Source organism: Plectropomus leopardus, chromosome 15 (assembly GCF_008729295.1).
Source record: "Plectropomus leopardus isolate mb chromosome 15, YSFRI_Pleo_2.0, whole genome shotgun sequence".
Classification (NCBI taxonomy): Eukaryota; Metazoa; Chordata; class Actinopteri; order Perciformes; family Serranidae; genus Plectropomus; species Plectropomus leopardus.
In genome coordinates, this window is record NC_056477.1 from 899,719 (window position 1) to 917,081 (window position 17,363).

General features: G+C 44.9%; 1 protein-coding gene across 1 annotated transcript; it reads right to left on the minus strand.

Annotated features, from left to right (window-relative positions):
* Positions 1–1,113: 1,113 nt before the first annotated feature.
* LOC121954286 (zinc finger protein 318-like) lies at positions 1,114–15,599 on the minus strand. The gene is given in 12 exon segments (XM_042501673.1): positions 1,114–4,983; positions 5,853–5,971; positions 6,540–6,633; positions 8,024–8,203; positions 9,871–10,196; positions 11,170–11,269; positions 11,349–11,417; positions 11,692–11,736; positions 11,738–12,925; positions 13,399–14,053; positions 14,229–14,332; positions 15,171–15,599. Coding segments are annotated over 12 exon segments (5,865 nt in total). The 5' UTR covers positions 15,423–15,599; the 3' UTR covers positions 1,114–2,250.
* Positions 15,600–17,363: the final 1,764 nt, after the last annotated feature.

Consider the following 17,363-nt stretch of genomic DNA (forward strand, 5'->3'; position numbering starts at 1 on the left):
TGTGACATAAAGCACTTTTACGGAGACATTCACAGCAGAGGACTCTCATTACTTAAAAAATAATGATAATAAATTCATAAGAGTTATTTTAAAATCTTAAATACAGATTCATAAAATTAATGGAGAAACAGAATGAAAATAATTCCCATGTCTGAGCATTTTTAAGACTTCTGAAAGACTGATTTAAGACATTTTTATTACTATTTTTAGATTAATGGATTCTAGTAAGACTTTTAAAGAGTCTGATTGTTAAACTGATAATAAATAAGAACTGATCAATAAATAATCAGCTTTAGTAAGGATTTCAGTGGCAAGTTTTCTTCAAGATGTTTTTCTTAAAGTTTGGACAACATTCTCTCTCTATGTATATTTTACATTGATAACGTATCACATTTTATTTTCATTTAAAAAATGTTGCATGATCTCAGTCCTCAATAACATGTTCTGAATGTTGCTTTGAAAATGTTCTTCCTTTGTTCTCATGTAACACTGTGGGAGCGTTTCATACAGAACGTCCTCAGATCTGTCACCTCAACGTCACCAAAACGTCTTTCAGCTCAAACGTTACGTCTCAGTCAGCGTTTAACCTCACAGGAACATGATTTGAAATGATAAAACATCCTTAAAATGTTCTTTGAACGTTATATTAAAACGTTTTCTTTATTACATCACACCTTGTAGGTAACATAAGCTAATGTTGTGGGAATGTTTCCTGCTGGTTGGGACTACAGTTCTTAACAGGCTGAAGTTTTATTCTGTTAATTTGCATCGTCTCTATCAAATAAGCGATATAAATTAATGAATAAATACTTATTTTTATTCTCACGTTCATGGTTTATTTGCCCAACTGTGTTGCTAGTAGCCCATGTTTTGTTTTTAGTTGCCTGTCAGTGTTGCCGGTTGTCTGTGTGAAAACTGGCCCCATTTTCAGCTCTGACGATTTTCAGCTGATCCAAGAGGGTTTTTAAAGAGTTTATTCAGCAACACGTAAAGGAACTCTTCATCCTTTAATTTATCACGAGCATTCAACATCAACTTTGCACCTGGAGCACTTGTGGTGTAAAGGTGGTTGGTTACAGGAGAAAAGGTTTGTATAAAAACACAGAGCCGCTGTCGATTCTTCACTAACTTTTATTAAAACTACTTGAAGCAACAGATTTTACAAGGCGAGTGTTTGTTTTCTGACACACGAGCACTGACCTCAGATCAGTACGTCAAACACGAACCCGGATTCAGCTCAACGGCAGAATGAACCGAGCTGCTTTTGGTCCGACTCTTTTTTGTCACTCGTCGCCGTTTCAACAGAAATTAAGTTAAAGTATAAAACAAGAAAAACAACAGGTATTGCGTTCAGCTCCTCACCTGCAGGACGACACATTTAAACCTGTGGACAAAGAGAAATCTGTGACCCTCAAAGAAAACAGTGTCACATTTATTTCACAGTCGGCTGAAAAGACGGGTATTAGTTTGATGAGTTTGTGATTTCTTAATTTTTCATAAAGATTTCCAAAACATTTTCTCTTAAACCCTTAAAATAAGACACATTTCTGTGGGTCGCAAACAATAAGTGATTATTTGTGTAATTTTAGACGCCTAAAGAAGAAATATTATCCAGTAATTCACAAGAATAAAGTCCAATATTTCATATTTCTTGTCCTGATGATTTTCTCACAACCCCTTAAAAATGTCTCCACCTTCTGTGGGACCGTAGATTGTGTCCGATAACCATGAAGAACAGATTCATACCTTCTGACCTTGTAAAGTAACTCTGAACACAAAGGAAATACTTTGAAGCAATTATTTTCACATTGATTGTTTTGGGGAAATTTTGTTGCAGGTGCAGAGACATCCTGGACCCAAATTTTGCAAATCCTAGGACAACGAAGGAATGACCTGCCAGTCTTACCCTCACGAATCCCACTCCTCGTGCCAAATCGTAACCAATCCGACCCACGAAGGCAACGAGTACGAGCCAATCAGATGGAGAGTAGAACATGTCATCCCTTCGCCATCCAAGGACTCACCACATCTGTACTGGATTCAAACTGATATCCAACATCTGACTCTGAAGAGGGCGGACTACAAGAGGGTTTCCCTAAATGTCGAAATTGGTTCTTGAAACAGATGAAGGTCAGTGTCATTGTCATTGTCTTTCTTGCCACGTGACATCCAGCTGCCTTTAAGTCCAAAAGCTTACTGACCAAAGACTTCCTGGAGAGATTTTACAGACACACCCTGTCTGGGCAGCTCCTACTCAAAGTTAAAATTGTAATCAAAGTTCAGGGAGGTTATATCTGAGGGGAGGCCCAGGGTTTCTGGGGTGATCTCCATTTTCCCAGGGTCATCCTCTGTGGGTGCCCCCTCCTCTGCCTCCAACCCAGAGCCAGGATCTGACGTATCCAGACCCTTTGAGTATGAATCTACCAAATCAGAGTCCCCTGATGGCATCTCGAGCTCTGGCTCAGACTGGCTCTGCTGCTGCCGCCGTGTTTGGTATCTGGTTTGAGATCTGGTTTGTCGGACAGGGCGGGGGGCAGGAGGAGTTCTCTTGCTCCTAGTTTTGGGGATTGGCTTGAGCTCAGGTTCTGGAGCTCTGTCAGGATGGGTATTCTGGTCTGGTTGGTGCTCTTTGGGCTGGGACTGAGGTTGAGGGGTTGGGTCCAGCTCAGCAGGCTTGGTTTGTTGGGTGTTTTGGGAGTCAGATTTAGGAGATGAGGACTGGTTTTTGGGTACACTCTGAGCCTCAAAATGGGCTGGTGGACTCAGTTTTGATTGGTTTCTTTGTGTTCCAGATGGAGCCACCTTAGCTGTTGGATCTTGGGTGGACTGCAAGGACCAAACTGATGCAATTTGAATGTCTGATTCTGGCTGGGTTTGGGGACTTGGTGACTCTGGTTGTGTTTGAGGAGTTGGTGACTCTGGTTGGGTTTGGGGAATTAGTGACTCTTGTCTGATTTGGAGACGTGGTGACTCTGGTTGGGTTTGGGAACTTCGTGAGGCTGGTAGCGGAGATTTACAGACCTCAGAGGGCGGTTGGGACTGGGTCACTGGCTGACCCTGAGGTGTTGGTTCTGATGCTTGTGGGGTAGGGAGCTGAATTTTACTGGTGCTGCTCTCGTCAGCTCTGACATCTGCTGCTGGTTTGGTGATGGAGGAGGGGCCCGTTTGGCCAACACTGCTGTAGAAGATGTCGAATAAGTCCTGGGCTTTGGCTGCAGCCAGATTACTCTTGTGTTTGTCAGACTTCTGAGCTCCGTCAGCCATGGTCGTGAGAGGTGGAGGCTTGACAAACACCGTACGAGTTTGCTCGCTCTCTGGAACGCCAGGAGCTGCCACGTCAGACACAATCTTTATCATTGTTGGTTGTGCTGGTTTACCAACAGATGGAGCAAGGGTACTTTTAGACAGTGCAGAGGTAGCTGCAGGTGGTGCAGGCTTTGCCTCCACTGGGGCAGGTTTAGAAACTAGTGGTGCAGATTTAGCCTCGAATGGCGGAGGCCTGAACATCGGCGGTGGATGTTTAGGATCAAATGGTGGAGGTCTGAACATCGGTGGTAGATTTTTAGGATCACATGGTTGTGGTCTTAACATCGGCGGTGGATGTTTAGGATCAAATGGTGGAGGTCTTGACATCGACGATGCAGGTACAGGTGCAGGTGTTGATGCAGGCACCGGAGCAGGTGCTGGTGCGGGTGATGATGTGGGCACCGGTGCAGATGCTGATGTGGGCATCGGTTCAGGTACCGGTGCAGGGGCTGATGTGAGCGTACACCCGACTGTCCCAGGTGCACCACTTGGTGGCTGAGGATTCAGAGCCCTTGTGAGGCTATCAGAGAATGATGGTACTTCTATTGGAAATGGTCCCATTAAACCAGGAGTTTGCGATCGCATGGAGAGGAAGGTATTCAGAGGTGCAGGTCTACCCGTCATAGCTGCTCTCCTGTTTCCCCTCCCTGCGGGGGCAGGGAGGTTGGGCCGGATCCTTCCCCGGTTGGCGCCATTGGACACCCAGGGAGAAGGCCCGCCCTGTTGGCCCCCCAGCTTTTGGGCGATCTCTTTAGCAGCAGCCATGGATTTAGCAAAGGAATCCTCCACAGACGTCTGGCCTTGATTTGCAGCCGCTTCATCATCTTTGATGAACTCTGCGGCAACTTTTTCTGCCTCCTTTGCGAGAACATTCTCCCTCTTTTTCCATGTGAACTTTCCAAATGAAGGGGTTATTGTGGCAGATGCTGATTTACCGGTTTCCAGGTTCTGTTTGCGGAGCTTTGCTCTCATGGCCGGACTAGGACCACACATGATTTTGGGCAGTTCGTACGGCTTTGGCTGAGGTTCGGGCTTGCTGACCTCCGGCTTCCCTGCTGGTTTTGCTGGAGCAGGCTTTTTCAAAGCTTCTTTCTCAGCCTTAAGTTTTCCTTCATCTCGCTCTTTGTCATATTTGGATCTATAGTCTGAATATTTATCGTATTTATACTCTTCTTTTGGACCATATTTGGGACGGTCATCATCATCATCCCTGCGATACCGGTACTGGTATTCTTCTTCTTTGCTGTATTTGTATCGGTCGTCCTCTTCTCTCCTGCTGTATTTACCACGCTCCTCTTCCTCTCTGCTGTAGCGGTATTTATCATCCTTCTTACTGTATTTAAATTTTTCATCCTCCTCTTTCTTGCTGTAAGAAGGCCTCTCCTCTTCCAGGCTTTTGGTATTCTTAAAATCCTCCTCTTTCTTGCTCGTTTTCAGCCTCTCCTCTTCGTCTTCCTCCTTTTTAAATTTCGCCTCCTTCTGAACAGTAAAGTCCTCTTCCTTCTTCTTCTCCTTGTCCTTTTTCTCCTTTTTGTGTTTGGACTTTTCCTCCTTGTCCTTGTTCCCTTTCTCTTCGTCTTCATGTTTGCGTTTCTTCCCGCTGTTCTCGGAGGCCAGTCCAGCCTGGCGGTCCAGATTCCTCTTCTGTTCATACAAAGGATTCTCGTACATTTGTTTCTGGTGACGAAGGCATCAAAACAGAGAGAAAGGACAGTGAGAGAAATAATTTTAAAACTTTGAACAGACCAATACATCAAATAATCAACTGAAACATACAAACTATACTTGTAAAATTTAACCTAGAGCCTGGAAATATGGGAATGTCGTGTGGGAGTTACGAATGCAAGATTTATGACTCTGTGATTTCAATTCAAATCACAGTGATTCAGATGTATTAGCATCTGCAGGGACATCAATGTCTGAAATTTAACACTAAAATTCAAATCGCAAATGGTTTGAATCACCTGAAATGTTAAAAAAAAAAATGTCAAAAGAATAACACTATCTTGGCAGGGGAAAAAAAATAATGAAGAAACAGCAAAAATAAACAACCTGTAAGGTTTTGGTTCTATGATCTGCCTCACTTTTTTACAAACAATAACATTTTGGAAATATCATTAAAGAGATGACAACAATCATTGTGGTCTACTTTGAAAGAAAAAAAAGGCATCAAAACACGTATGTAGACACTCTGTATCTTCCGTAGACTGAAACAAACTAAAACATGTCCTGAGTTAGTCCAGGAGCTCGCACCGCAACAGGATAAGAATGTTGAAAACAGAAACCACATGACATTACTTTAAACATTCTAAAGTTCCTCTTTGATAAAGTTTATTAGGGCTGGCTCTGGTTTGCCTTGGACCAGCCCCTAGTTGGGCTGATATAGGTCTAGTCTGCCAGGGGACTTTGAATAATTCACTGAGCTCCTTTCTGAATAAAACTGACATTGAATTGAGAATGAAAGGCCCTTAAAGCTACAAGAGCATCCTGAAGTCGGTTCTCAGCCCTTCATGTTTGTCTGTGTCAATTCTCCTTCAGTTTCATACCTTGTACTTCTCGTTGTGAGCGTGTGTGGTGACGTGCTCTTCTGCACAGATGGCGTCTCCATAAAACTCTTTACACAGCAGGCAGAAGAGTCCTCTGACAGGCAGCAAGAACTCTGAACCTGCAGCAAAACACACGCCAGCACGTTTCAAACACACAGGTGGCAATAAAGTAAACTGACAATCATGTTTACCTGGTGGATGTCTCCTTTTAGGGTACCTGTTAGAACAGGGGAGCGTCAGAGAGGTGACTTGTGTTTATAAAACACGTGAAGAATAAATGGTGTAAAGATCAGAGACCTTGTTTCACAGCAGTAACTGACAGAAAAGTTTTGAATGCTCAGTGGCATCAAGGTTACTGCAGGATGAGTGGCACTACAAGGACAGATGTGAAAGCACCTTTCCGAAGGCGTCTGCACTACGTTTACAGCCTTCACTTGAAGATGAGACATGAAAAACAAATGAATTGATGTCAGAGACGAGGACAGGAGTATCCTCTGCAGGTCCAGGAGAGTCTTTGTCACTTCGTTAGCACTGTTTTTCATTAAAAGACACAGAAAGTGCAGCACAGATCCACCTGGAAGCAGAAGATGGCTAACAAAATTCAGCGGCTCAGACACCAAAATCATGGGGATTTAAGGCAGCATGGTGATGACTTGAAGAGGAATGACGGATGTGCAGTGCAGATACCTTTGGCTGGTTTCGTCAGCTTCTCTTCTGACGACAGATTCTTGCTGATTTTGGTGGGAGTGGAGGCCCAGGGCCGGTCGTACGGGTCCAGAGTCTGAGAAGAGACGGGAAAATTGAATGTTCAGGTATGATTATGACAACAACAAAAATATATTTTCTATCACAGCTGACAACTGTTAGTCCTCAAACAAGACAATAATAAAGTCTCAAATGTCCTCAAACGGGATGATAATTAAGTCCCAATGTCCTCAAATGAGACAAAAATAAAGTTTCAAATGTCCTCAAATGAGTCGATAATTAAGTCCCAATGTCCTCAAATGAGACAAAAATAAAGTCACAATGTCCTCAAACAAGACGATAATAAAGTCCAACTGTCCTCAAACGAGTTCATCCAAATTAACAGCTGTCATGAGACGGCACAAAAGTCTCCATGAATAAGGACAACAGGTCTGAGAAAAGACGAAGGAAGTGTAAGGCCACGTTTGGCGAGTACGGCCCAACTATAAGCACAAAAGTCTTTCCTTTGTGTTTTTTAAAATAAGCCGTGTTCGTATGATAACGTTTGCGTTATCGTGTACACGGATCCACAGAAACAACCAAAAACGCTGTGGTCTGCATGCCAGGCCAGCAGTTTGAGGTGTAATTTTGCAATGACACACCACAGAAGTAGACTACTCGCCTGCATGAAGTGCAGCCGTGAAGTCGCTGTTCTCACAGGATCATCGCCAGTTTCCACGGCGACAGGACTGCCGTTATCGAAAGATTACACTCTGGAACCCAGTTTCAAAAGTTTGCATTTTCCCCCAGAATGCTGTTGCCATGTGAATGAAAGGCCAACCATGCAAGAACCCTCGCTGTGTAAACGGACACAAAACGAAATGTCATCCTATGAAGACATTAGGACATGTTGTCCTTGTCTGCGGACATTTTTTGACCCAACTAGTGCCAGCAAAAGCAAAAGACACTTATATGTACAAATAAAATGAGGACCATCTCTGCAAAGTCAGTCACATCTGATCACATTTTATGACGGAAACTTGTTAATTTATGATTAATGTTTGTAGATTGATAACGAATTCATATTTGAGCAGTTTTAGCAAAAGTAACAAACTTAGATACTTCTCGGGATTACTCGTTTGAGGACATCAGGACTTTCTGACTGTATATCAATATTTCACAAAAGGCCAAACTCAACACTCGGGTTGACTCTTACTCGCTCCTGTCCTGAGGGGACATCCTGAGGGGACATCCTGAGGGGACATCCTGAGGGGACATCCTGAGGGGACATCCTGAGGGGACATCCTCGCATTTTATTCTTCTTCTTTTCAAATGTCAATAACACATCTGCTGTCTGAATTACACTGCTTTATCTCTATTACCTCTGAAGAAGAACAGTAATGGCATAACAGCCAAATATGAACTTTTTAAACGTTGTGAATCTGGTCAAAGATTTGGTGTAAAACTTGTCAAATATGAAAACAAACCTTTCGGTGCGTCTTGCTGTGCAAGTGCGTGAAAAAATCAAACATGGAACCAGAGGTGACGTTACAGTTTTTGCACCAGTGGTTTCCGGCGTCATAGTATTCAAACGGCTCTGGGGGCGGGGTTGGAGGCGGGGGTGGGGTCGGAGGAAGAGCCGGGGCGGCGACAATGACTATAGGCGGCTTGTCGGGGCTGGCGGACGGCTCCGGCTGAAGTCTGGCGTTGTCCGGCCGGCGGCGGCACGGCTGAAGTCTGCTAAGAAACAAAGATGGAGGAGTGGAGTGAACATGGTGGGTGACTGCAGACAAAGACAGGATTCACAGTTCTGGCTTTAAAACTCAACAAAATGTGAAAATGTAAAAGTTTCTCACCTTCACTGAGCTCCAGCCTTCGAGGACGTTCAAAAACACGCGATAAACAAGAGTCCAACAACAGTCGCTTTTACATCGATCGGAACCTCAAACTCACTTCAACGTTTCAGATCAGAGTTGTGACAAATAAACTTTGTCTTTTAACAGACTCGTCCTGCGATGACAGCGTTCACATTTACAATCGAAATCCAGCAGTTTAAGAGCGTCACATGTTCCTGTCATCATAAACTCTCAGCTATCTATGTTCAAAACAACAAGATCAGACGATCTTGTCCAGTTTAATAAAATCTGAACATTTCTCTGTAAGCTGAACCCTGAATATTCACAAAATGTTTTAACATTAAAGTACCTGTTGCCAGTGGAGTCATTACGATTCTGCTGCACCAGAGTTTAAACACTAAAGTTTCACAATAAAAGCCTTTCAGTGGCTCAAAGGACATAATCCCTTTCCTTACAGGCTTTTATTGTGAAAAAGAAACAACCTAGCAAAGTCGAAGCGCCTGTAATAAATGACTGTTGTGTTATTGTAAGGTGACGTACTACAGTTCAGGTAACAACACCACTGCTGCCTGAATTCACTTTTAATTTGAGAATTTATGACATAGTTTTTTTATGACATTAGAACTCTGAAACAGAAACAGTCCTCCAGCGCCGAAACTGGTATTTTTGTTTATTGTGATGTTATTTCCAGGAGGCCCTTGAAATGCTTCATAACTTTAAATCTGTACAAACAAAACTAAAAGGTTATGTAATTCAATACACCAGAATAACTGATGAAAGTGTTGAAACGGTCAACGGTTTTGTTTTTTTATCAAATTTTTTTCATGAGTTTTTACAAAAAAAAGTCGAGCCAAACAATTTTTTAATGAAAAAATATTTCTGAATGCAAGTTATTTGACTCTACGTTATTTTGTTTTTCATGCTCATTTTTCATGAGCGGAGCGCAAAGGTGCTGACTGATCGTTCGTTCCTTTGGCGCCGCCACGTGTTTGTGACCGCAGCTCAGTGACATCATTATATGCGTACGAGTGCTGACGGAAACCTCCGCCTCCTGCTGCTAAAAGAATTCATGTTCTAGCTATTCTGGTTTTTATTTTACATCTCTAAATACAGGGGGAATATACCCATTTAAGTACGGCGAAAACCCACAAACGTTATCAGCATCTCAGCATGTGTTTGGCAGATAAAATCCCTCCTCGTCCTCTCAGTCGGCGACAAAGTCAAAGTAAAGTAAAACAAACAGGCCGACTATCTACACACACAAACAAGCTTCTTAACAGGCGAGACCACCAATAACCGATCAATACTTTAACGATTAGCTTCTGATCTGAGTTTCAATCATAAACTATAAAATGTTATTTACTTTGAAGATAAAGTGTTAATCTAAGCTGCTTCATAAATACGGAGTGTGGCGCTGACGAGCCCTAGCTATGCTTCAATAGTACTTCCTGTTTTACCTCCTCTGCAGGTGTGTGTACCTTTATTGTGGAGCTGCTGGCCGCCTGCCGTCCATCAGGACTCCACTCCGCCTCACGGTTCTTCTTCTCTGGTGGCGGCGGGGGTGGCGGCGGTTCGTCCTCCTGGCCATCGGCCGGTTTGACGCTCCTGCGGGGCCTGTCAGACGGCATCAGGCCGAGGATGAGCGCGACCTTCTCGATCTCGTTGCGTTTCCTCTCTGCGGCTTCGTGCTCTTTGCGCAGGTTGGAGATCTGAGCCATGACCTCCTCCTGCAGGTGGCTGATCTCCTGCAGCAGAGGGTCTTTGTGGCCGCCCTTTTCCCGCCGCTTCTTCCTCAGGAGCTCGCCTGAAGACACGACAAACATACATCTCTCTCCTCTCCGTCAGCTGGGAACATTCACGTACGTTTTAACGATTAAACCACCCGAACGTGACAGAGAGCACACACCACACAAAACTACACTGAACACTGCGTACACGATGCTGCACACTTTGCTGAACGCTACATAAACTGCGACAAATATAAGGTACACTATGCTGCAAACTCCATAAAGTAAACCGAATGACGTACAGCGTGCTGCACACATCGCCAAACACTCCGTAAACTACACCGAACACGACCTGCACTATTAAGAACTACGAAATCTTTTTTGTCCACAAATGTGAAACTTCAGTTTCACCACAAAATACATAAAAGAAAAACCTGAAAACTATAAGAACATAAAATAAAAACTTTCAAAATAACATGTTTCATGTGTGTTTTGTGTGTGTTTCATGCGTGTTACATGCATGTTTCATGCATGTTTCGGCATTTTTCATGCGTGTTCGTGTGTGTTTCATGTGTGTGTTTTTCATGTGTATTTCATGTGTGTTTTTTGTGTGTTTCATGCGTGTTTTTGTGTGTGTTTCATGTGTGTTTTGTGCATGTTTCGTGTGTGTTTCATGCTTGTTTTGTGCATGTTTCGTGTGTTTCATGCTTGTTTTGTGCATGTTTCGTGTGTTTCATGCTTGTTTTGTGCATGTTTCGTGTGTTTCATGCTTGTTTTGTGCATGTTTCGTGTGTTTCATGCTTTTTGTTTTGTGCATGTTTCGTGTGTTTCAAGTGTTTCATGCGTGTTTCATGCTTGTTTTGTGCATGTTTCGTGTGTTTCATGCTTGTTTTGTGCATGTTTCATGTGTTTCATGTGTTTCATGCGTGTTTCATGCGTGTTTCATGCATGTTTCGGGCATTTGTCATGTGTGTTTCCTGTGTGTTTCATGTGTGTTTCATGTGTTTCATGCGTGTTTCGTGCATGATTCGCGGCATCTGTGTGTTCTCACTTGTTGCTTCCTGAGCCTCTCCAGCTCCTTCATCAGATATTCTTTCTTCTTCATCCTGATCTCTCGCTCCTGCTTCAGCTTCTCTCTCTCCTCCAGAACCTCCACACAAGACAAAGAGTCAGGTAACCTCACCTGTCTCACCTGCAGTCACATGACCTGATCAACTCGAGGCACACACCTTTTGTTTCTGGCTCTCGTTGTTCTGCTCCTCCGACACTCTCTTCTCGTGGCCGCTGACTCGTCCCCTCTCGCCGTCCTGAGCTGAACTCTTCGCCACACCTGACGACACAGTTTCTTTGTTATTTTATTGCTGCCTTGTTTTTAATCTGCTGCTTGACTGAAAAGCGCTTTGTAACCTTGTTAATAAAAGTGCTATATAAATAAGGTTCCTAATCATCAGAATTTATTTATATCAAAAATTAAAAAAAAAAAAAAAAAAGATTCTCTCACAAAACTAACAATAAATAAACAAACTGGTTTATAATTGTCTCGTTTTATATGGGAATTATTCCTTTAAAGACTGACCGACCTTTGACCCCTGGCTCAGGGCCCGGTTTTTTTGAAGGAGTGCTTGTAGGGCAGAGTGGGGCGGGAACTCGTCGGGGCTGGTGTGTGAGGGGGAGGGGCCATGTTGGGGGGCGGGGGGTGGTACATGGGCGGCCACTGCTGGTGCATGTAGGGAAGGTAGTTTCCGTAATGGCCGTAACCCGGCGGGACCATTAATGCGACGGGCAACATGCCGTGGACCTGCGAGGGGGGGGAGGCGGGTATGGGCACCCCGGGTTGAGGGGGCAGGATTTTGGGATTGGCGGTTTGTGACGGTGGCTCTTTTTGTGGCAGCGGTGCTTTCGGCACAGCGTTGGTCTCCTTGGAGTCTCTGTGAGATCTGGGTGGCGCCGAGCTCTTCCTGCGGCCGTCGTTGCTGCTCCAGCTGCCCCCCCGGCCACGGCTGCGACTGCGACTGCTGCTGCTGCTACTGCTGGAGCTGTGGGTCCGCCTCTTGTGGCTCCGGCTGCCATCTGAGCTGCCCGAGGAATACCGCCTGCGACGTGTGGGTGTCTTTGGAGGTGGCTTGTTTCCATGGAGACGCTCTTTGGTCCTGGCGGCCATCTTGCTGATCTCCGACACGCCCAGGTCTAGGCCGATGGTCTTCAGCAGGTCCTGGATCTTCTCGTACTCCTCCAGAGCTTGACGCTCACCCTCCTCCAGTGGCTCCGTCCCTGGAGGGATGGCAGGGTTCGACACCTGCACTGTGATGTTCCGGTCAGGGCTGATGGAGGCCCGGCTCGCGTACCTCATGTCCATCTCAGCAATGGAGGGTGGGGCCTGTAGGTGCTGCAAGGCCCCTGGCGGGAGGCCATACATCTGAGTGATGACGGGTTTCTGTGGGGGGTAGTCTCCGTACAAGGCCTCCTCCGTCACGTCCCCGTACAGATCCAGTGCATGGTGCTGGATTGGCTCGGACTCTGGAGGAGGTTTGGCCTCCTCCGAGTCTCCATAGAGGAACCTCTCCTCATCATCGATGTCATCCACGGCCTTCTCCTGGGCGTTGGCCCCTGCCGGCTCCCCCAGCAGGTGGAGGATCTCTTTGATTTCGGCATCGAGACCAGCGCGGTGAGCCATTTGCGGGTCAGACCTTAGCTCCGACAGCATGGAGGCCACCGTGTGAGGCTCCATACCCCTGACCGCCTGCAGCAGCTGGTCGGCCACCCGTGACATATTGGCGCCGTCGTGACCTCTGGGAGAGTCGGAGGTCTGAAACACAGAAACATAGCTGAGTGACACCTTCGGACCAAGGATCATCTCAGGACTCAGGACTTGGACCCAAAGGAGTCAGGACAGGGACAGGACGCCAGAGGCCAGTCACAGCTGGCCTATACATATTTCTACGACTTCAGGACATTTCAAGAATTTTAGTCAGATTTCCGGAATTGTAGGACATCTCTAAGGTTTAAAGAGGCTCAAGGATTTTAGGACACTGGGGTCTTAGCTAGGACCTCTGTGCGGGGGTGTAGGGGATCCTCCACTGGCTCTTTTTTTTGACCAACAAGCTCTATTTTGATGCTGTTTTATTCACTCTGTCACCTTATGGAGACTAAAAGGACAAAAATTATTCACAATGTCAATCAATTTATTTTTGTTTTATATGAGAACATGGTTAGGGGGATCAAATTTGGCCCGCAGGCAGTAATTGAGAATCACAGGGATTTGGATTATTGGCCTCCTACCATGAGTGACGGCGAGTCCTCGGAATCGGTGCGTTTCTTTAGGATTGATTTAGTCGGCAGACTCAGCATCTCCTCAAGCTCCTTCCTGCGCCGGGCCGTCTCCAGCTCTTTGAACTCTTTTCTGGACTTCTCATCGCTGTCGCTTCCGCTGCTCGAGCTCGAGCTGCTGCTGCTCACACTGCGACTGTGGCTCCTCTGATGGCTCTTACTGCGCCCGTAGCTCCGCCCTCTGGACCTGGACCTGGATCTAGACCTGCTGTGGAGGCGGCTCTTGCTCCGGCCCCGGCTCTTGGCCCGGCTTCGATCCGGAGTGCGACTCTTGCTCCTGCTCTGACCCCGGCTCTTGGCTCGGCTTCGGTCCGGAGTGCGGCTCCTGCTCCGACCCCGGCTCTTGGCCCTACTCCGGTCTGGACTGCGACTCTTGCTCCTGCTCCGGCCCCGGCTCTTGGCTCGGCTCCGGCCTGGACTGCGGCTCTGGCTGCGGGGCCGGCTCTTGCTCCTCGCCCGACTCTTGCTCCGTGCCTGGCTCTTGACCCGGCTCCGGTCTGGACTGTGGCTCCTGCTCCAGCCCCGGTTCTTGGCCTGGCTCCGGTCCAGGCTGCGGCTGCGAGGCCGGCTCCGGCCCCGCTCATACTCGGGTCGAGGAGGGTAGTCCCTGAAGGGAGACAGAACTTAAATGGACTGAAGTTCTCAGCCGAAGAGTTTGAGCTTCTCCGGTGTGAACATCACATTCAAAGATCCAACGAGAACCAGAACGAGCCCACTAGCTGTTTCTTCTTGTGCTCCAACATCTCAAACCAGCCAATAACATCTGTTTGTTTCATGATTACCTGTCATGATGTCGTGAGGGGGCGGAGCCAGACGGTCCAATCAGCTCGTTGCCAACGGTGATGACCAGGTTGTGATCATGGGGACCACGAGGTGACGGAGACCTCTGCAAAACACAGAGGAGTGAGACACATTTATGTGTCCAGGGACCGCTGGACATTTGAAAATCCAACAATTATTTCTCATTTTACAGTTTCTGGCTGTGATAAGTGGTCTCACTTTTGGTTATTTTAAAAAATCAATTTATCTCCAATAATTGAAAATAATATCTGATATTTGCTAATATTTGCTAATAATAGCAAATCGCCATTTTTGTGCCAAATGGTTTTCTTTAAGAATAAGCAAAAACTTTCAAAGAAAAAAAAGCCAAAGTTTGCTTCAAAAATTGAAAAAAGGAAGAGAAAAATTTAAAAATAAATAAACAATATCTTGTCAGTCACATTTAATGTTCTGGCTTGAAAAGTATGTTTCACTGTAACCGGACAGGACCGCGTTAAGTCCTGTTTAGTTTTTTGAATGAAGTTTGGTTTACAGCTGTTTGTTTGTTTGTTTGTTTGTTTGTTTACATGCTAGCTGACAGTTAGTGTTAGCAAGATGAGTTTTAAAGAAACATTTTAAAATTATGTAATTACGCAGTTAAAAAAATCTGAATACAAAACATCATGTTTGTCGGGTAAATTTAGGATTAAGCTCTTCTGGTTTGACTTCATTAACGTCACACAGGGAGGCTTGTTCCGTGTTAAATCTGCAGTTTTTTGAATGGAGTTTGGTTTGCAGGTGCTAATAAACAAACGCTGACTTCAAACACAACTCTCTCTGAAGAGACATGAAAACTATTATTATTGTGTAAATGAACAGACTTCAGACTCTTTGTTTCAGTTTTCATTTTCTCAGGATCTGGACCTCACTCGGCTGGCGGACTCGTTCATCCCCGGAGGACTCACCTCTCTCGGCGGACCCCCGGCCCAGTACTCCCCGCCTCGGTGGCTCCCCGCCCCGGGAGACGGGTACCTCCTGCGCGGCGGGGACCGGCGGTAGGATTCCGGGTGTCCGTGGTCGTGGTATCCGGGGTGGTAGGGAGGCCTGGGCCGGCTCCGGTCGTCCCGGTAGACGGGTGCCGGGTAAGGCCTCGGCCCTCGGCCTTCGAAAGCCGGCGGCGGGTAGCCTCCTCTCGGCGGAGGCCGTCCCCGGTACATGTCCTCCCGCGGTCACCGGCGGACCGATCCAGAGTTTATCCGGCGGACCGGGTCTGGCTCTCCGCTCAAAGTTCTCTGAGATCACCGAATTATTTAATTAAAACCAGAATCTGAGCAGCTCCATCAGACCCGCACTCAGACCTCCAGACTCCTCTTCTTCTACCGACACAAACTACCGGACCGACTACGCTGCCGCCCCCTGTAGGAGCCACGTGTCACCGCCCGGACCGGAGCTCTCAGTCACAGCTCACGGTCTTCTTCCGCCGAGGGACGGGAAGTTTTACATGTTCTTAGGGAAAACAAAGTTGCCAATAATTTTATGAAAAAAAGCAAAAAAAAAAACAAAAAAAAAAAAAACAAATAAAAAAATTGTAAAGAACCAAAACATTGCTTAGAAAAAAAGAAGCCTAAAAACCAACTTCTGCAGGTTGCTGGTTTTAGCTGTTTTTTAGATGGTCCCAGACCCGGTTTGCCATCTGGTCTGATATGCTGTTGTGACTCATTGATCTCTGCGTAAAAAGTGACAGCAGACTGAACTGATTTCTTCATATTTCCCCCTCAGGACTCAGATCATTTCTGTTATTACAGTTTCTGGTTCTGTTAAATTGAATTATTTTAAACTGCAGATTCTTTAAAAGTCACCACTTTTTTTATTTCAAAGAAAAAATAGCCAGGACTTTTAAAGAATAAAAAAAATCACAAAAAAAAAAAAAAAAGGAAAATTCCCATTCCAAATAACCCCAGATTTTCTTCAAAGCAGAAAAAAAAATAATTAAATAAATAAAATAGACATATCTCCCCCTTTTGGCACCACCTCCGCCCTCTTGTCAACGTCTAACAGCCTTTAAAAGGTCCTTTCTTTAATTCCAGCATAACAAAGTCGTGATGTGATCAAAAGTCACAGACCAGCTACTAAAGGGACACTTACTGATCTACAATCATCTGTCTAAAATAAAGTGAAATTTAGATTTGAAGTACAAGACTAAAAAGTTTTTCTTCTAATTACAAACAAAAAAACGCCGACACACTCTGCAGTTTATACAATGAAACCATTTTTTAAAATTCAAATAAATACCCAAAAATTATTTTTTTAGACAATTTTATTAATAAAAAGTTAATTCAATACATCAGACGGTAGAAAGATATTTACATCATTTTTTTAAATCGACTTCTGATAACTCTGGTTTGAATGAACCGGCGGTACACTTGGCCAAAAGTATGTGGACAGTCAGCGTTTCAGCCGTATTTAAGAACTGATAAAACATCATTTTAGTTTATCGGTGGTTCCTGTTGTGGCATCACCAGACAATAAGAAAAACAAAACTTCTTGATTTGAGCCTTTTATGCAGAACATGATGTCATTTTTTAGTTGTCTTTTTTTTTCTTTATGTTTGCATATAGACTCTGCTTGTCAGATTGCTTTCATAAACATGACTTTTGTATTTGTTGATTCTTCTTATTGAGGTCAGATTCCTAATAAATGCTGAGGGTTTCTTAATCTCACCTGACGACCTCATCTTCTTCTGTTGTTGTATAAACAGCTGAAATACATTATTTAAACTTTGATCAGGTGTAACTTTGCTTTAATAGGACACAAACTAAAAAGGTGCAGTACACCCAAAATGAGAGTGTGCAACTGCTCCAGGACGAACTCATAAATTGGACATTTAGTGATTAGGCCGTATTAAAATGACCTTTTCTTGAAGTTCTATTTTTGAAGAGAGTCTCTGCGCCAAAATTTAGATTAACTACTCACATGATATCAGTTTCATGCTTTTATGTTGCCTTTTCCTGAATTTCATTTACCTCAAACCTGCTGCCGAAGTATCTACAAACACTGAACGTCTGTGGAGTTTCTGTGAGAGGTCAAAAAGTAGATCCTTTAAGGGCTGAAATACAACACTGGCAGTAATAAATACATGTTTACTGAACAAAAATTTT